General features: G+C 39.7%; 1 protein-coding gene across 2 annotated transcripts in view; it reads left to right on the forward strand.

Moving 5' to 3' along the window:
- Window positions 1-21,071, forward strand: part of CFAP61 (cilia and flagella associated protein 61) — a 216,470-nt gene that overhangs the window by 86,443 nt on the left and 108,956 nt on the right. For both annotated transcript variants that reach the window (XM_084623095.1, XM_084623096.1), the window contains exon 18: window positions 10,068-10,195. In XM_084623095.1, the coding sequence (XP_084479221.1) occupies window positions 10,068-10,195 (128 nt within the window). The remainder of the gene's footprint in view (window positions 1-10,067; window positions 10,196-21,071) is intronic.

A 21,071-nucleotide genomic window follows, 5' to 3' on the forward strand; every position in this document is an offset into this window, starting at 1 on the left:
GGTCTCTTCATCTATGTCTAACCTGTCCAACATGGCTGCCTTGACTTGCTTGTAGTCCTGGGCCACCATGTCATCAAGCCTCCAGAATGCTGCCTGGGCTTTCCTGATGAGGAGTGGGACGAGCTGGATTTCTGGCTGGGATGGAGGCCAGTGGGAAGCCATGGCTACCTTCTCAAAGGTTACCAGGAATGATTCTGGTCATCGTCTGTCATCATCTTGGGGAGCAGCAGGGTCGGAGTGGTTACCTGAGTTGTGGGGGATGCAGACCCTGTAGGATACGAACTCTGAGGGGTAGCAGCCAGCACTAGATCTACCACCCTTTGCAACAGCTGTTACTGATGAGCTTCCGTTTGTTCAAACAGCTGTTGTTGTCTCGCTTGTTGTTGTGTTTGTGAGTCAGTGAGCCATTGCCATCGCTGATTCACCTCCATAGTTCTCTTGTGTGTATATATAGGCGGGGGGAAAAGGAGGGAAGTTTTGTTCTGTTCAGTTTCGGTTTTTTTGGTTTCCCATTTCTGCATGAATGGTTAACTGCAACCAAGGGGAGCGGGGCTGACTGGTGTGTGCTGCACTGCAGTAATCCCTGCCTCTCAGAGGGGCATAGGCAATCACTGTAGATCTTTCAAGGGGTCTCTGCTTCTCCTGACTGAGTTTGTTCTGTCAGGGCAGTTCGTGGACCCTGACCTCTAAATACATCTAGCAGCACTTCTATTTTAGGGCTGGCAGTCTGCTTTGGGCTCCTGTCTGTTTTCTTGGAAGCAGCCTCATACAGAGCTGTCACCCCTTTACTGTCCCATGTCTTTCTGTCTCCTCCTGCACTGGACTCTCCCCTTTATAGCAGGTCTTGTTTTCTCTATTGGCTCCAGCTGTGGGTGCCTGCCTCCATGATTGGCAGCTCTGACAGCTGCATGGGGGTGTGATCAAGCTGTTTGCTTGTAAACAGGAGAAGCTCTCCTTCCCCCTCTATCTATGCTCAGTATGGGATTTCTAGACCCTAGTACAGGAACATATGTAGCCATTTGTCCTGACATTTTGTTAAAACAGGGTGGTATTCTGGGACCAATTCACCTAATTCCTAACTCCCTGGGGCCATTAGCTTAGCGTTAGAAAGGTGTTTCTGAAGGATAACAGATGCTGGTGTTCGGTCTATTGTGTGGTGAACAAAAACCATAATATTGTGTTCATATGTTGCCTTTGTATCATTGATACAGGAGCCATTTCACAAATTAGGTACAACTCTTCCCCAGCAAATTGCATTACTGCTTTATATTTCATTGTTGGGCTACATTTTTTGAAAATAACAGCACTGTAGTGGAAGAGAACAGTTGAATTTAGGCCTTGCTATAAGGCATGTTGGGTTTTGATCTCATTAGCTGCTGGCATTCCTATCTAGTTTTGTTGGTTGATTGGCTACATTTGCAGAAGTTTCTCATGTCCTTATATGCTTTTTACTACCTTAATAGTTTTGTTTAAAAGCCACATTTCAGTAAATACATTTCTAATCATTTCCCCCCAGAAGGCACTGCTTTTTAGAAAACTGCTGCTCAATCAGCGATCAGTGACTCACATTGGAGAAAGCCTTCCACAGTCCGTGCTTGCAAAGCACAGATAACTCACTGCACACACAAGCATGCCTAACTTATTCCCAAAGTTCTGCGGACGATGGAATTATTCAAAAATAGTACAGTCCTGCATAGACCATTCTTAGGCCTGACATTTTTAATTTCATAGAATCATAGACTTTAAGGTCAGAAGGGACCATTATGATTGTCTACTCTGACCTCCTGCACAATGCAGGCCATGGAATCTCACCCATCCACTCCTGTAACAAACCCCTAATTTATGTCTGAGCTACTGAAGTCCTCAAATCGTGGTCTTCAAGGTGCAGAGAATCCTCCAGCAAGTGACCCATTCCCACGCTGCAGAGGAAGGAGAAAACCCCTCAGGGCCTCTGTCAATCTGCCCTGGGGGGAAATTCCTTCCCGACCCCAAATATGGTGATCAGCTAATCCTTGAGCATGTGGGCAAGACTCACCAGCCAGACATCTAGGAAAGAATTCTCTGTAGTAACCGAGATACCACCCCATCAAACATACTATCACAGGCCATTGGGCATATCTACCACTAACAGTTGAAGATCAGTTAATTACCAAAATTAGGCTATCCCATCATATCATCTCCTCCATAAACTTATCGAGTTTAGTCTTGAAGCCAGATATGTCTTTTGCCCCCACTGCTTCCCTTGGAAGGCTGTTCCAGAACTTCACTCCTCTGATGATTAGAAATCTTTGTCTATTTTCAGATTTAAACTTCCTGATGGCCAGTTTATATCCATTTGTTCTTGTGTCCACATTGGTACTGAGCTTAAATAATTCTTCTCCCTCTGTAGTATTTATCCCTCTGATATATTTATAGAGAGCAAACCTATCTCCCCTCAACCTTCTTTTGGTTAGGCTAAACAAGCCAAGCTCTTTGAGTCTCCTTTCATAAGACAGGTTTTCCATTCCTCAGATCATCCTGGTAGCCCTTCTCTGTACCTGTTCCAGTTTGAATTCATCCTTCTTAAACATGGGAGACCAGAACTGCACACAATATTCCAGATGAGGTCTCACCAGTGCCTTATATAACAGTACTAACACCTCCTTATCTCTACTGGAAATACCTCGCCTGATGCATCCCAAGACCGCATTAGCTTTTTTCACGGCCACATCACATTGGCGGCTCATAGTCATCCTGTGATCAACCAATATTCTGAGGTCCTCCTCCTCCTCTGTTACTTCCAAGTGATGCGTCCCCAGTTTATAACTAAAATTCTTGTTATTAATCCCTAAATGTATGATGATGCACTTTTCACTATTAAATTTTATCCTATTACTATTACTCCAGTTTACAAGGTCATCCAGATCTTCCTGTATGATATCCCGGTCCTTCTCTGTATTGGCAATACCTCCCAGCTTTGTGTCATCCGCAAACTTTATTAGCATATTCCCGCTTTTTGTGCCAAGGTCAGTAATAAAAAGATGAAATAAGATTGGTCCCAAAACCGATCCCTGAGGAACTCCACTAGTAACCTCCTTCCAGCCTGACAGTTCACCTTTCAGTGTGTCCTATTGTAGTCTCCCCTTTAACCAGTTCCTTATCCACCTTTCAATTTTCATATTGATCCCCATCTTTTCCAATTTAGCTAATAATTCCCCATGTGGAACTGTATCAAATGCCTACTGAAATTGAGGTAAATTAGATCCACTGCATTTCCTTTGTCTAAAAAAACTGTTACCTTCTCAAAGAAGGAGATCAGGTTGATTTGACACAATCTACCTTTTGTAGAGCCATGTTGTATTTTGTCCCAATTACCATTGACCTCAATGTCCTTAACTATTTTCTCCTTCAAAATTTTTCCAAGACCTTGCTTTCTACAGATGTGAAACTAACAGGCCTGTAGTTACCCAGATCACTTTTTTTTCCTTTTTTAAAAATAGGAACTATGTTTGCAATTCTCCAGTCATACGGTACAACCCCTGAGTTTACAGATTCATTAAAAATTCTTGCTAATGGGCTTGCAATTTCATGTGCCAGTTCCTTTAATATTCTTGGATGAGGATTATCCAGTCCCCCTGATTTAGTCCCATTAAGCTGTTGGAGTTTGGCTTCTACCTTGGATGTGGTAATATCTACTTCCATATCCTCATTCCCATTTGTCATCCTACCATTAGCTGTAAGCTCCTCATTAGCCTCATTAAAGACTGAGGCAAAGGATTTGTTTCGATATTGGGCCATGCCTAGATTATTCTTAACCTCCACTCCATCCTCAATGTTTAGCAGTCCCACTTCTTCTTTCTTTGTTTTCTTCTTATTTATATGGCTATAGAACCTTTTAGTATTGGTTTTAATTCCCTTTGCAAGGTCCAAATCTACATGGCTTTTGGCCTTTCTCACTTTATCCCTACGTGTTTTGACCTCAGTAAGGTAGCTTTCCTTGCTAATCCCTCCCATCTTCCACTCCTTGTAGGCTTTCTGCTTTTTCTTAATCACCTCTCTGAGATGCTTGCTTGTCCATTTTGGTCTACAACTCCTGCCTATGAATTTTTTCCCCTTTCTTGGGATGCAGGCTTCTGATTGTTTCTGTAACTTTGACTTGAAGTAATTCCAGGCCTCCTCTGCCTTTAGATCCACAAGTTCTTCAGTCCAATCCACTTCCATAACTAATTTCCTTAATTTTTTTAAGTTAGCTCTTTTGAAATCAAAAACCCTAGTCACAAATCTATTTTTCTTTATCCTTCCATTCAGTTTGAACTGAATTAGCTCATGATCGCTCGAACCAAGGTTGTTGTTCTTCTATGAGGTCCTCACTGCTCACCAAAACCAAATCTAAAATGGCATCCCCTCTTGTTGGTTCAGCAACTACTTGGTGAAGGAATCCATCAGCTATTGTATCCAGGAAAATCTGAGCACTTCTCCTCCAGTCTATATCTGGGAAGTTAAAATCTCCCATGATCACACAATTCCCATTAGTATTTACTTCATTAAAAACATTAAAGAGGTCTCTATCCATATCCAGACTGGATCCCGGCGGTCTATAGCACTCCCCAAGCATTATCCCAGGGGAGGCTCTAATAGCTTTCTTCCCCAATGTGATTTTTGCCCAGACAGACTCTGTCTTATCCATTCCATCACTTCTTATTTCTTTACAGTCTACGTCATCATTGATATACAATGCTACTCCACCACCTTTGCCTTTATTTCTGTCTTTCCTAAACAGCACATACCCTTCAATACCTGTTGTCCAGTCATGACTGCTATTCCACCATGTTTCTGTTATCCCGATAATATCTGGTTTCACTTCCTGCACCGGTAGATCTAGTTCCTCCATTTTGTTACCTAGGCTCCTCGCATTAGTATACAAACATCTTAATTTTTGCTGTTTGGCTTCGCTCACATTCTTTACCCAATTGGGCACAGACATTCTACCGCCAATATTACCTATTAGATTGGTATGTACGCTGCCCTTCCGCCTTATGTCCATTCTCCTACCCACAGCTGTATCCTTTCTTACTTTGTTTTCTTCCCTCTGACAGAGAAAATCTGGCTTGGAGATTACCTGGACATCTCCCAACCATCTCCCCCGAATTCCTAGTTTAAAGCTCTCTTGATCTGTTGTGCCATCCTAGAAGTTTATTTCCCTCCTTACTCGGGTGAAGGCCATCCCGAGAGAACAGTCCTCTGTTCATGAATGCTTCCCAGTGACCATACATCCCAAAGCCCTCCTTATAGCACCACTGCCTGAGCCATCTGTTGAGCATCATAATCTTGTCACACCTTTGTTGCCCTTCTCTAGGAACAGGCAGAATCCCATGGAAGATCACCTGAGCCTAGATTTCCTTAAGCGACTTCCCCAGTCTGGCATAGTCTCGGTTGATACGTTCTGGCGAGAATCTAGCCATATCATTTGTTCCCACATGAAGAAAAATCAGTGGATTCTTTCCCGCTCCCATTAGGATCCCCTTCAGCCTCAGGTCCACACCCTGTATCTTAGTACCCGGCAGGCAGCACACCCTTCTGTTCTCTGGATCAGCTCTTGTTACAGTCCTGTCTATTCTTCTCAGTAATGAGTCCCCAATCACGTAGATCTGCCTTTTCCTGGCGATGGTGCGATTCTCCAGTCTATCCCCTGTTCCATCTGGTTGCAAGTCCTCTCGATTCCTATTGTCCCTTACAATCCTCTTCAGCCCATCCCGTATCCTCCTGGGGCTCATATTTCGTGTTATCTCCATTGACTCTTGCCCTCTTCCTATAGGACTATCTGCTCTTCTCTTCTTCCTTGCCCTCTCACCTTCAGTGACCACCTGCTGTGCCCCTTCTTCATGTTCCAACTCTGGAAACCTGTTCCTGAGCACTGTTTTTCCTTCACTGCCCCATCTTTTCCTCTGCGTGGTTCTCTTAGTCACATGCTTCCACTGTCCACTTTCCTCACCCAGCAGTATCCCCTCAGAGTTCTTTGGTCCTGCTTCAATCCGCAAGTCTGAGCTTTTCCCTTCAGCCGCCTCATGTCTTTGCTCCATCATCTGCTCAAGCCCCCTTCTAAACTCAACCAGAGTCTCCACCTGCATCTCTTATCCTCCGATCTTCTTTTCCATCAGCTCTATCAGGCGGCACTTCATGCAGACAAAACTCTTTTCAGGTCCCCCCTCCAGGATCATGTACATGCCGCAGCTTCTACATCCAGTCATCTTCATTGTGTCTTCCACTGCTTGGGTCACTATCACTGCTGCCTCTGGTCTGTCATAGCCTTCCCACCTAAGTCCTGTTAGTCTGGGAAACACAAACCAAACCAAAACACCACCACGCAGAGCAACACAAACCCCCAGCGAGCACCAAAACACTGCCAGACCACCACACACTCCCTTCACTAGCCTGTCTGTTCCTCTGCCCCCTCAAACGCCCCCTCAAACTCCCCTGTTTACAGCTGTGTTTGCTGGCTCCTGTGCCCCTGCAGCTGTCTGCAATATAACAGGAAGTACAATGGTGTGTAACATCCAAGCCCTCCCAAACTGGGGTGAAATATTGGTCACGTTGAAGTAAATGACAAAGCTACTGATTTCATTGGAGCCAGGATTTCACCCCTGCTCTCTAACATTGTCTGCCAGTCAGAAAGATCTAGCTCATCGAACCTATTTAGGTGCCTAACTCCCATGGGAGTAGGTGCCTAAATGCCTTTGAAGATATGGGACAAAGTGCTTTAAATGTGAGAATAGAAGCATGTGTATTAGAACATCCAAACAGTATTTTGGGTGAAAAATGTAGATGATGAACATTGAAAAGCAGTTTTAATCGTGATTTGTATGTTTGTTGTTTAAACTTTTTGTTGCGATAATACCTAGCTCTCAAATAATGCTTTTCATCAGTAGCTCTCAAGCACATTACAAAGGGGTTCAGAATCATTATCCCCATCTTACAGAAAGGGAAACTGAGGCACAGAGTGGCACTGTGGCCTGCCCAAGGTCACCCAGCAGGCCAGTTGTAGAGCTGGAAATAGAACCCAGGTCTCTTGAATCCCAGTCCAGTGCTCTATTCACTAGGCCACACTGCTATATAGTGCAGCTGTTGGTTCAAATAACTAAAGGAACACCACCAACTTAAAATTCATAGTTCTGCCTGAAACTCCCCCCGCCCCCATTAGTAAAAATAACACCTAAAATAACAGCTGAATGAAATTAGAAGAATGTTTTTCTCTATTTTTTCAATTTGTTTACTTTGTGCATCTGACAGCATGTTCTGAATAGGTAGTTCAGCTGATTCCTGCCTCTGTTATTAATTAGGCCTCAATCCCTACAAATATCTTAATATGCACTTAACTTTAAATATGTGAGCATTCCCATCAAAATAAAAGGGGCTACTTACCATGGGGCAGATCATCAGATTGTCATAGCTCATAATTGTCGTAGCTCCATTGACTTCAATGGAGCTCTGACAGTTACAGCTGCTGAGGATCTGCCCCTATCTGGTAGTAGGACCTTACTGACTTTCCGTTGTTTGTCTGGGTCTTTCACAGAGCAAAAGGTGAGAGGAAACTGTTATCAGAAATGTGATTGTACAACCACAAAAATTGTCAGAGTGACTCATGGATAGATTTACAAATTTATTTGAGCATAAGCTTTTGTGAGCTACAGCTGATGCATTCAGTGGCTTATGCTCAAATAAATTTGTTAGTCTCTAAGGTGCCACAAGTATTCCTTTTCTTTTTGCGAATACAGACTAACACGGCTGCTACTCTGAAACCTGTCATGGATAGATGTAATACCTGAAGCTACCTTTAATTTGTTTTTTTTTAAACTGACCAGATTTCAAGTTCATAGTGTTGCTTAAAGTATATTTAAAGAGTCAAGGGGTTCCTGATCAGGAATCCTAGCAGCTGAAATTTAAAGTTCAAGGCCCTGACTGCAGTCGCCCATGTGTAGAACAACGGAAGTCCAGTGGGAGTTCCATGTAGAGCACTTGCAGGGTTGGCCCCCAAAATATTACATTTATCATATTGCATAAAGGTATAAATATGCACGTTTTATTTTTTAAACAAAACTCTGCTGTAAAGACAATCCATTAATAATTTGAACTTTGTTTCCTGATTTCTCGAATTTCGTTTCAAAAGATTTTCACTTTTTGTTACATTATAAATGCATTCAAACGTCTGAAATGTTGAAACATTTTATATTTTCATGTTCATAAAATCATTTTCCTTAAACATGGAGTTTATTATAACAAATCTTGCTAAAACAAATGTCTAAGTAGGTGAAATACTACTGTTTTTGAGTTAAATTGTTTAAAATGGTTAGCAGAAATTTGTGAAATACTCAGTAAAGCAAAAGTTCTGACAGTGTTGCAGTCTTCTTCATGATCAAACCATTTCTCTAAACATGGGTAGCAGCTGAACAGTTCGGAATCATATGGAAGATGTGCTAGATTTGATATGTTTGACATCTGTGGTGATTGCGTAAATCCTAATCAGAATGGTAAACTTCCTAGAATATCTTCTGGAATATTCTTAGGGAAATCCCATAACTGAGATTAAACTAACTGGCCACTGGATGTCATCATTGTACCATACAAAAATACAGTTGGAGGAACATTTATCTGGCAGTAAAAAAAAAAAAAAAAGAAAACAAAAGTGGAAGGGCAAAAACATGCATTTAACATACATTTATCTCTGGATTTCAAAGATTATAAAATACCTTGTCTGGTACAAAAAGACTTCTCCAAACCTTTCACATTTGTAGTTCCTGGCATGGCCAGCCTCTTTAAAGTCACCTTGTTTGTTGACGCTTGATTTTTAACACATCAAGCAATTGTGTCAACTAATTTATATGAAGAGAAATATTCTCTAATCTAAATACATAGAAATCTTTGTAAGAATAATTTATTTGGAAGAATAAATGTTGTTTTCCCCCTCTTGTCTCCTAAAGGTAATAGAGGAAAACCTGTTAGAAGTTTTAGATTGTATCCTGAATAAGTGTGTCTGCAGAAATGTAGAGCAAGAGAAGAGTGTCTCATGAATAATAAAAGTAGTTCTGTTTCCTATTTCTCCCTTCAACGCACATGTGAATTTACAATTATACATTCTATGGCATGTGAAGTTTGTGCAACCCAAAGCAATAACTAAAATGCAAAGTGTGTAATGCTTCAAAATGGAAAAAGCCTCTCTGCTTTCCATGAGAAAACTGAAAACTATATATAGCACACTGCAGAGATTTTCTGTCAAGTGCACTATTATCTCTTGACCCCTCTCTCACATATTTTCTGGCACCCTCTGTTGGTTAGCGAAACCAAAGGACACCAGTAAAGATGACTATACCAAGTTTTACTGTTTCAACCAGTGTATACTTTAGGAAGAAGTGAACATGAGAAACTATGAATTAATTATTTAAAGTCTGCTGACCAGATCTTCAGTTGGTGTAAATTGGCATAGCTCCATTGAAATCAATGAAGATGAGCTGATTTATACCAGCTGAGGATCTGGCCCTCAGTCTAACTTTTCTTTATTTGGAAAAATGATTTTAGAAGCCATTTCTCAGTGTGCTGCTTGAACACAGAAAAATCCAAAATATTAAAACTATGTTAAATTTATGCTTCAGGTAAAGATATTCCCATGAATTAAAAAAAGGTAAAATCTAAAACAATTGCTCCAGAAAGCATAAAAATAATCAAAAGATTATATGAACATATGCTCCTAGGTGCCAGGTGAATGTTAATAAATCATAGAAAACTCTCCAAGTTCAGTCTCTAGCCACCAACAAATACTTCATAACCTCTTCTCCAAGAGAAGTTGGAACATTAAGTTCTAGTACTTTTCTGTAGCATGTTAAACGTGTATACTTACTCAGAAATGTTTAGCCACTAGGTTGATTTGTGGTATGTCTGGGGCAATTCATAATGTTGGTCATGTTGATAAGCCATAACAATAGTTTTAGAAAAATGGAAGATAATGCATTACTAACATTCTAATGATTCTTAGCTGGTTTCTCCTGGGTTTGTACACATGTCTATACAGTATGTCTTGTTTTTGGTTTCTTTTACAGTTAAGCTATGCTTTGAACCACATAAATCGAAAGCTGATGCTAGAGCCTAAAGTGTCTGTCAATGCTAGAATTGTGGTGGTTGGTGCATCAAATGTTGGAATCTCCTTTCTAGAAACACTGATTTTTTGGTAAGTTTTTTAACTTTTCTGGCTTTCCTACAGTGAGGGGACTAAGCTACTTTTTTAATTTTAGAGGTCTTGATTCGGCAATGAAGCTTCAACTCAGCTTCTATTTCTTTTGGTGCAGTTCTGCACCCACAAAAATAATTGCACCTGCATTTGAATTATGGATGCAAAATTAGTAGTCAGATCTATGACTGTCTGATATGTGGAGGTAAAGAGGTAAATTTCTCCCTATTAATTGATTCAGCAGTTCAAAAGTACTAATGTAATTGTTTGCAAGTGCAAAACTGCCCACAAAAATGAAGGTCATCTCTGAAAATCAGGTCCTCACTAGCAATGGAGAGAACTAAAAATACAAATTTTAGAATGAAAGGACATCCTGTATATCAGCCACTGAAGGTCTCACAGGAGGACTGAACAACGAGAGTGCAAAACTACATTGTATTCTACCTGCAGAATCTTGGCAGTAATGTTGTAGGGTGTGTGTCTTGTACATTCCAAATGGATTTGAAGTTAGAAGCTTGGTGAGGTAAATTAAAAGCCTAGAGCCTATTCTAGAACATGTTTTGGGTCTGTCAAAATTGGGCAGCCAGTCATATTAGAACACTCTTTAGCTTCAACTGAGTCTAAGTCCTCTTTGAACATTCGTTGTTTGACTTGGTTGCAAAGACAATATAGATGTGGCTTAATATTCTAGCCATTTCTATATAAACCAGTGTACTGTTGACCTTTGGAGCTAGCTCTGCACAATACCAGGGCTGGTTATGGGGGGGAGGAGGGCGGACGGGCGGGGTGTCATACTGCTGTGTCGCTTGGCCATTTTTTGGTTGTTTGTTTTTTCTTCACTGATTGGCTGGCCCTGTGTTTTTTGTTGGGTTTTGGGGTAGGGGGGTGGGGGCAGGCAGGGTGGGAGGGTTGTTGGCGTTTTTTGTATTTGGGTTGGTTTTTTTTTATCAGCTAGTCCAGAAGAGTGGTACTGAACGTTTTCCACCCTGGCTGGCAATACATTTAGCACCTTTCCTTCTCAGTACTATCTGTATAGTACCAGAAAGAGAGATGAACACTTCTCCTTTCATTTCACTTCATTATGGGATTATTTTCAGAGCTAAGTTGGAACATACATAATGGGCTCAAACCAGAGCCCCACTCAGCTTCCATAGAAGCCATCAGATCTTTCCTGCTGAGGATTATCCTGGCATTTGGGAGTCTTCAGGAAGCACAGAGATGCCATATCTAGCCCCTACACCATTTCCCTTGCAGCCCCTGAGATGGGGGTGGGGAGAGTGTGCTGCACTCCAGTAATCCCTGCCTCCCAGAGGTCCCACTAGGGGCATAGTCAGTCACTGTAGATCAGAAAGCTGCAAACCAAATTGCCATGGTTATTATAAGTTGTCCAAACAAAAGCAAATCAACTGTGCAGGCAGAGTCAGGGAACAAGTACTAATATTTTTAATAGCTAGTACTTTCTAACCTTGACTTAGACTGTTGAGATTTTAATGACCATTATCTTGTGACCTGCCAAGGCTAAATACAAATGCTGCTTCCGGTCTGGTTAATTTATAGTTCTCCACACTCATTTCTAATCCTTATGGCTCATGAAATCCTAATGGCTCAGAATTTAAAACCGTCACTGCTCCAGGACCAAATATTGCAAGGTTTGGACCAGAGACCAAGGTCATTTTTGGTCCTTGCACTCATCTGTTCTTAGCTGCCATAAATGGGGACAAATAAATGTTTTTTGTGATAGGATATTTTCCTAAACAAAATTTTGGCTGTGTTAAAATTACTTGACAGGATTAGTAGCAGTCCTCGTGTAATGATGACGTGGATGAGCGGAATTCAGGAGAGAAGATCAAAGATTCATAATAAACTATGTTTATTCGATGGATGGAGAAATAAACAAGTTTATTCCATGATTATCATGATCTCATACACATCAAAACAAGAATCCCGTTCTCCTACAGCACATACAATCTATTAAAGTAAAAGAGGTCTAATTTTATGTCTACCTTTCTTATTGTCATTGTTCTTGGAGCACTCTTCTTAAAGAAAATGTTTGTATAATTTTCATATCTTGTGATATGAATGTCTTTTCCATATGAGTGCATTTTCAAGCAGATTTAAAATGCTTAAATTTGTGTTGAAAAACTTTTTAAAAACCAGTATAAAGTTTTAGATGCCAGATTCTGAGTAGAATCCACACAGCAAAGTATTTGTTACAGAAACAAAATAATGGAAAAAAATATTGCCAGTTTAATGACTCTGTGCCTGCTAAGAGCTGAGTTCAGGGCTGTTTCTACTACCACTGTTGTTGATATTACAATTAGAAATATCTGTATAGCATTGCGGGGGGGGGGGAATAAAGCCCTTTATGAATGGTATTGCACTGTTATAAGCAATTGACAGAATAGCTCCCTTTCCCACTCCCTCTTCCGGGCTGCCAATGCCTTTCTTTCTAACATTCGACGCAGTGTATCCCCCGTTGGTGTAAGGCCCTTCTCCTCTGGTGCTTCTGCCCACTGCACCTTAGGCTCTCTATCCCAATGCGTTTTTTAGCTGTTACTCTTTTTTCTGTTTCTCACCATGTGCTGTTACTTACTAAACTCTGTAACTGTGTTATGTATATGACTCTTGCAATGTTGTTACTAATTTATATTATAGTACCATCCAGCGAGCCTAGCTGTTTCCAGTGCCCCATTATGCTAGGCACTGCACACAAAAGGAAGACACAGTCCCTGACAAGCTTACAGGGTAAATAGACAAGACAGACAAAGGGTGGGAGAAAAGTAGTAGTATCCCCATTTTACAAATGAAGAACTGAGGTACAGTGAGATTAAGTGACTTGCCCAAGGTCACACAAGAGGCCTGTGACAAAGCTGGGAGTTGAACCCACATCTTATGAGTTCCAGTCCAACACCTTAACCACTAGAGTATCCTTCCCATTTGTACAGCATTTTTCATACAAAAATCAATTGTATCCTTGACAATTTACTTTTACAGCTCTGAGAGAGTTCCACAGACAAGACTTTTCAGCAGTAAGCCTTATTCCAGCTGTGTTCTAATTAAGAGTTCTCACAAGATCTGTTTGTGTGATATTTAGGAGTACTGGTCTTGAAGACAATATAATTGGAACTTTCAGATTCATGAAACTTGAGTGCTGCCACATAAGAACCATTAAGAACTCAAAGAATCAAAGGAGCTAGTATTCAGCATCAGATTTTTACATATTTTTATATTAATGTAGTATAAGTTTAACAAGCTAAGTTTTAATTTTCATATCAGCAGTTGATAAAGAAAGTCTCCTGGTCAATGCAGAGACCTTTTAATACAATTTAATTTAATATATTCACAATTTTCTACCATTGTTTGCAAAGGTTACATGTACTAAAAATAACTAGATTGAATCAATTTATAAACCCCCTAATCCTTAAAAGAGGAAGTAGTTTTCTCCTCATTTTTCTTCCTACTTAATTATTTTACATTAGTAGTCACCATAGAAACACACAAATATAATTCACTTACCTGCATACAGTCATTACAACTAGATTTTAGAAGTGATTTCAACCTGTTTGAGACTGAGGAAATATATTTTTCATTAAATACTGAATTATATCTACTTGTTTCAAAGATGTAGAAAACTGCTTCTTGGTGCTATATTGCATTGTAGTATAAAATGTGGCAGTAACACTGTAGTTTGTGGAAAATCCATTTGAGGCAGAGTGCTCCAGTTATTTTTCTAGGACATTCAGTGCTTTCACTGTTTGAATAGGGCAGATTCTAGCATCAGTTCTTATCATCCAAATGTAAAAATGTGCTTTGAGGTCCATCCTCCAAAATGCTGAAGTATATTTTGTATTATATTATTTTATTAGAAAATGCTTCTTAAGTCCCTCATTTTCACTCACAGAGTGAATATCAGGAGGTTGTAGGAACACCCGTAATTGCCATACTGAATCAGACCAATGGCTAATTCTGTGTTCTGTCTGACAGGGGGCAGTACCAGCTGCTTCAGAGAATCCTATAGTGGACTATTATACCCTCTAGAGAAGCTTCTTTCTAACACCCCTTCCTTCAGCAAGTGGTTGGTTCATGCCCTGAAATATGAGGGTTTATAGCCCTAATGTTTTACCCCAGTGAATGTGAGTGCAGTGGTTCTTATTTTCCATGTGCCATTATCCAAATAAATGACTCCCGCTCCTTTTTCCTGAGTTCAGGCTCCTGCTTTAGATGTTAGTTTTAGCTCAAAAGTAATTTTAGTTTAGTCCACACAAGAGTGAGAATTTTTTCTTCGAGAATTGACCAAAAAGGGCACAACTGTCAATCATTCCTAGGCAGTTACACAGGAGAGTGAAGACCCACCTTCATCAGCTGCATGGCCTTCCCCGATTGTGAGTCCAGATACAGGTGTGAAAGCAGGCTTCAGGCAGCCACTACACCCCAGCCCTAATCAAATGTGTGGGAAGGGGCAAAAGAGAGGAAGCAAGCAGAGCCTTGGTTCTGCCCCGTAAGTTCATCAGCCAGCAGAGCTGAACTAGTAGGGGGGGAATGAGTAGCACCATAAATTGCTACAGTAATTAGCTTCCCTGCAGGAGCAAGGGCAAGCAGGGAAGGAATTGTGACTCCCACAATTCATACCCAGGGCTCCTCCTGGCCAATGCAATTATATGCTTCTCCTCACACAAAGACAGGAGTTAGGGCACTGTCTAGGATTCAGACAAGGTAGTGCAACATCACACCTTTTGTTAAACCAGCACAATGTTTGCATGTACACCAGCCCTAAAGCAGAGGCAGCAGCCTAACAATGCTCTTTTTGTGGAGAAGCAGTTCAACCCAGCAACATGTCAGTCCCTGTTGTTGTCCCCACTCCAAACTGTCGCATTGGTGCTCTTGCCTACCGTTTGTTGTAGAATGTCAGAAGAAAAGACGATTTTGGATTGACTCAAACTAAAGAAGTACCAGGGACAGATTTTTAAAAGATGGACTTTTTTTTTTTTTGCATTGAAATACTTAGTCTGAGAGTTTGATCAGACATCAAGTAAAAATATACAATCTTACATCCTCAGTGTTGTGAACACCAAGATATAAAAAAAAAAATCATGTCAGGACCCCCCAAAACCATGCGATTGGCTTAAAAGTAATGAGATTTTTGAACTAAGTATTGGGTTATTTTTATTTGCCTTCTGGTTTTTGAGCTTTTAGGGCTTATGTTTTTAAGCTTTTGTCTACAACTATGAGTTCTAGAAATGTTCTTTTTTTAAAGCTGAGATTCTGATTACACAATTCCAGGAGCTGAGGCTTTAAGAAAAATACCAAATACCATGAAACTTGTGACTAAACCTGGACAGTTGGCAACAATGGATTTTTTTGGAAGTTTGGGGTATACGGAATGCAAGATCTGGTTCTACCTGAATCTATTTTAGTGTGTGATCCTTGAAATGTTTCCTATTATGGAGCTATAGTCATATTGGAATAAATATACATGCTTCCATTTATGTCACTGGATATTGAAATATCTACTGTAATTATTAAAATAATCACTGCAGTGAACTTAATGTACTGATCATGTGCATTATAAAATTTTAAATTGCTCTTAACTTCCTCATTTCAAACTTGGTAAAATATGCATTCCTTACTGAGATATACTGGCATATACATGCTAAATTTAAAGTTATAAAACAAAGCCATATTTGAATTGTTCAGCAGCAAAAACAGCATCTGAAAGTATTTTTCAAGTGTGAATTCTGTTTTTAAAAGTAAGTACTTAGTTCAGAGTTTAAAAAAAAGACCTTGAAGCTGAGATCAAGCAAGAGAAATGCCAACCTGAGTTAAATATTTGATTTGAGAAAATTATGAGCAACTGGAAACTGAGTATAGAATGAAAAAGACATCTCATTTTAATCACTGTTGCCTCAACAACATTTCCACTTGAACATAGTTTATAGCATTATATTTTATGCATTTTCTTACATATTGACATACTCTGAAAAAATATCCTAGCCCCCCATCCCTCGGAGTACCTGATTTGTTGTTTTTCATTTATTCTAGTGTTCCACAAACATTTAGTGTCAGACAGTATTTAAGAATGGCAGTTACAATAGTAAAGTTAGGCCAGGGAAGAAAATAATTCATGTTATGTCATTTTTAGTTTATTCCAGCATATGATTCACTATACAGCATGCTAACTAGCACGCTCTGCCAACAGTTGATTGGAGTTTGGCTACAAGATCCCAGAAAGTTTCCTCACGGCAGTATCTTGTCATTGGTTCCAGTACAATGAACCAATTCGCTTTTTATTCATCTCTTTGCATTTAGGTGGGGGAAGTGTTATTGTGTCCTCATTATGAAAAAAGTTCCTTTTAATCCATGATTTTAAAACCTTGTTAATCCAACCTGTGGTATAAACAATGACTTATTCTCTGAACTCTATATACATAAATGTACTGTACACATAACAGATAAGAGGTTGCTGAGATCACAAAATGTAAAACGATGACACAGAATAGAACATATTTTGGCACTTAAAGGATCATAGTCTTAAAGTTTATTTCAGTAAGACATTGAATCTGGTCTTAAAATTAGATGGTCTCATTAATTTGCTAAATCCCCGATTTCCTGTCAAGAAATCAGCTTCCCTCTGAAGGTATCTAAGAATAGCTTAGAAATACTAGGGTTTTTTTTAAAGCACTATTTGCAACAGACCAACTACAACTTCTGTTATCTGGCAGCACGCTATTGCATAATATCCTGCACATCTGTCCTGTTTGGCAATAGCGAGCATAATGCTTGCTGTTTAATTAGGCTTTTTATCTTTACATTTGTCTGAGAACATCTGAAGCTTTCCATGTTGCCTGTCACTAATTAGTTGACTAATTAAATAGTTAGTGCTTACTTGCTGATCACAGAGCTAACATGTAATGAAGGGTTTAGTGATCTTTATTGTTTTATTCTATCGGTCTTTGCCACATGAGTTGATATATGTATGGTTCCTTTTGACTGCTTTTTTTTCATACCAAGGCAAATGCAAAACAATGTTGTAGTCTACCATGTGTTCAGTGTCACTGGGCCTGCATCATTCAGACATTGTTGCCTTCCATCATTTCTAGTGAATAGAGATCAAGTTGTGACAGAGATAAATAGGATAGGTCATATCTTGCCTTGTTGTTAAATCAATGTCACAATGGATACTGTCAGTGACTGATACTAGCATAACCTATGGGGAAGGCTATGAGTCAAGATCATCTTTCCTAGCAATCATTTGACTTTATTCTGCCAAAAATAATTCTGAATTATTACAGCCATATTATTATTTTATAATGAAATGGCTTGTTTTAGAGTATATTTTCAACTCAAAACCAAGACTATTTCTGTTTTAAGCATTTGCCATTTTAAACATATTGTGCAAACACCAGGCTGGGACCAAGCATTCTGGCATGCCTTGTATTTGTATATATTTGTAGGTGTTGCTTTTTATTTAAAAAAAAAACCCTATATTTAGGGCAAAGAATATTATACCTCACAAAGGGCCTGTTGTAATGTTCAAAGTAATCAATGAGAAGAAAAGTTGATATTTTAATTCTGAAAAAAAAACCTGGGTGACTAAGCATGATAATAGCACGATCAGCTCATTATGGAGCTTTGTATCTGAGTGCCTTGGAGTTTGTCGTAATCTGGACAATGCAGTTGAGAATAAAAAAGGAGCATTCAAACTGCACCACAATCCATTTATGTTTTCCATTTCCTTAAGTGGCACTGGAAATCATTGCTTTTCAGTTCTATTCATGGTTATTTTTCCTTGTTTAAAGATGCATGCTTTGGAAAAGAGATTTTTCTATCCATAATTGTGATGTGACTATTGGGATCTTCAAAACAGGCTGTCAGGCGTCCATTGGGTGTGGTTTTTTTCTGCTTGATTGTTTGTTTGTTTGTTTTGTTTTTTGAAGTACAGTGGAATTTGCCAGTTGAAATGTGAGATAGCTGGCTTGTTGTGCTAGTAACTCTGCCCTCTGGTGTAACACAGGATTTGATTCTTGCTTATTCATTTTTTAATATTAATGTGTAGACTTTGTATGACAAATTAAGACATTTGTTTGAAGGTATTTGCTTATTTCTTCTTTTATTTTTGGATGCCTTTTTGCAATGCCTTTTAGAGATCACTTTTGGCATAATTACCTCCGGCACCCTATGTTTCTGCAGCGCAAAGAGGAATACTGTGAGTGCAATTTATGTTGAAATGGGATTTGGGGGATGCGCAAGGAATGGTAATGTAACTGCATAGTATGTTCCCACAGCAACATAACTGTGAACAGCATCTATACACCAACCAGATGTGTGATTTCAGTAGTATGCGAAACAGAAGGCATGACCTGCTGGACGGGGAGGAGTTGGAGAACAGCCTTTGTTTTCAGTATGTTCTCCTTTAAAAGAGGTGGGTGTACCATGACTTAATGTTACTCTCCATGGCAGAGCTCCTCTGCCTCCAGGGAAGCCAATGCCAGCCAAGCAACTGTGTTTGGGATGTTGGGAGAACCAAAAGGGCAGCTGCTACATGTTATTGCCTTTTATTTTATTTAAAGTGAATTTTGTAATGTGGTATTACACCACCGTGGGTTCGGCTCTGGAGGTTACAGTTTCAAGCTTAACAGAGTGAAAGTCACCTCTGCTACTTGCTTCAAACTTAGAATCTCTAGGAACATACAAAGACCAAGGGTAGTGACCACACATACATTCACCAGTACAAAGTCTATTTTGTAAGTTTTAGTAAAGTTACAAAAATTATTAAAGTTATGATTACCCAAGCATACAGAAATTCTATACAGACCTATGAACAAGTTACAAATATAGTTCTACTCACATCCTTAACAATAGTATTAGGGTCTGATAGGTCTCCCATGGCTTGATCATCAGTAGAGGGATGGTTCTTGCAGGAGTCTCCCATAGGGAGCTCAATTTTCCCATTCTGGGCATCCCCTTTTTATAAAGTGATTCTGTCTATACCTATATTCTGTGCATGTCCATAAAAGTGTCAACCCTCTTTTCTCCTATTGGTCTGTGTCCCCTGGAAACTTAAGGGACCATAATTTTCTATAGGGTATGTAAGTTCCCTTTATTCTCATTAGCATTGACGCACAACCTGTATCCCATGGTTAAGACACATGTCTGAGATAGATGTGCCTTTACAGTATCTTTATGATCTAATATTAATCTTCCGGGTAATTTTTCGCAGTATTACCACTTGGTACCTCTTTTCCCGTAATCTTAGGGCACTGGGTTATTTCTTGCTCATTGGCTTAAGTCATCATTTCTTGCCTCCAAGGCCTAAAATAGCTAAGCTAAAGTCTTGCAGGCCTCAACCTACAGGTTGTTGTGTTTCAGCTTGTCTTACTCATGTCTAATACTTGGTTCCTGTAAATACTGATCAATCTTATGCTTTTATAATCCTACAAAGTAACTCTAATTAACATACAATGAATATATATAATATAACGTTGATTAATCATAAAATCACACAATAAATGGACAATAAACTAAAATCATTGGCTACAATGTGGATGTTCTGAGATCAGGGTTTTGGGGCCTAGTTTTTCTTTGGATCTTCAGCTACCCATGGCCCCTCCCCTTACACAACTGCCCACTTTCCAACAGGACAAGATAGCACCCTGCTGGCTGCAAAAAATCATACAACTTTGTGAGAAATGCTCTCTTTCTGTGTGGAAGATGTCTGGGGAACTTCTGGCCCTGAGTCAAGAGGGAGAACAAGCATGTAGGACTGAATCTAAAGCCAATGGGAGTCTTTCTACTGACTTCATGCTTTGGATCAGGCCCGTACTTTTTCTCTCAGTCAAGAGCAATACATTCAATATTTGTGCCAAGCAATAGGGAGCATTTCAAAATATTAGGTCCTGTCTTGTAACAACACTGAAAAGGATTCAGGTTAAGCATTAAGGTTTCAAAAATTGACTTGTGGCATAAGGAAATAGACCATAGTATTAAAAATGCCATGTTAAAGAGCTAGAATTTTCACTGGATGTTACTCACTGAAACATTGGGAGCCATTCTTTTGCCACATTCATACAGCAACAACAGAATAGTAGCAGACAGGAAACTCAAACACACTCCTGGTGTCCTTTCCTAATCTGCAGCTTCTCAGTGCCTTATTTGCAGAAGCCAGTATTAGTAAGCATTGTAAGAGTCTACCTCATCGGTGATTTTAACTTTGCTAAGTTCCAGGTGGTTATGTTTAACAAAATCAAGTATACTATTCCCAAGGTGGTCATATACATTCAGCAAGGGTCGAACGGCTGGGCCGAATAGCTCACAGGTTCTGATTATGGTTTGAGGTTAGATAGCATAGCACCATGCCAGATGGTGAATTTATTTCAAAGTATGAGCAAAAACCATTCTATTTTTAAAAGTATTAATAAATGAATAACCTTGCAACATTTTTGACCAGCTCTAGTACTGAAACATCTGGGGAAAGGAAGTTTGAAATTCTGACACCAAAATAGCCCCTCAGAAAGGAGAAGTCATTTTGTGTGTTCTGGTGAAGATAGGTTTTGATCAAATTCTAAACCTTTGAAAATTGCATTTTGTACTCGTTCAGTAAATTCTGCATGAGAGTATTTCTCTTGTAAACTGTGCAGCTAAGGAGGTTCATAAAGTGTGTGTCTGCCTGAATAATTTAGCTGCACATCTTCCATGCATGAGCTGAGACAAGAGCTTTTGTAAGGTACTCTGCTCTGTCAGATAAGCTTACAAGTTCTCTCCTGTGGATTGTTATGGACTAGAAGATCTTGGAAATACCACAAACCCTAAGTGAGGCGTGGTCTATACCTGTGCTGGCCAGGAGGAGACCAAGGACCAAATTATGCCTCAGAATTATAAT

Source organism: Lepidochelys olivacea, assembly GCF_965140295.1.
Source record: "Lepidochelys olivacea isolate rLepOli2 genome assembly, chromosome: 3".
In the NCBI taxonomy this organism is placed as follows: Eukaryota; Metazoa; Chordata; order Testudines; family Cheloniidae; genus Lepidochelys; species Lepidochelys olivacea.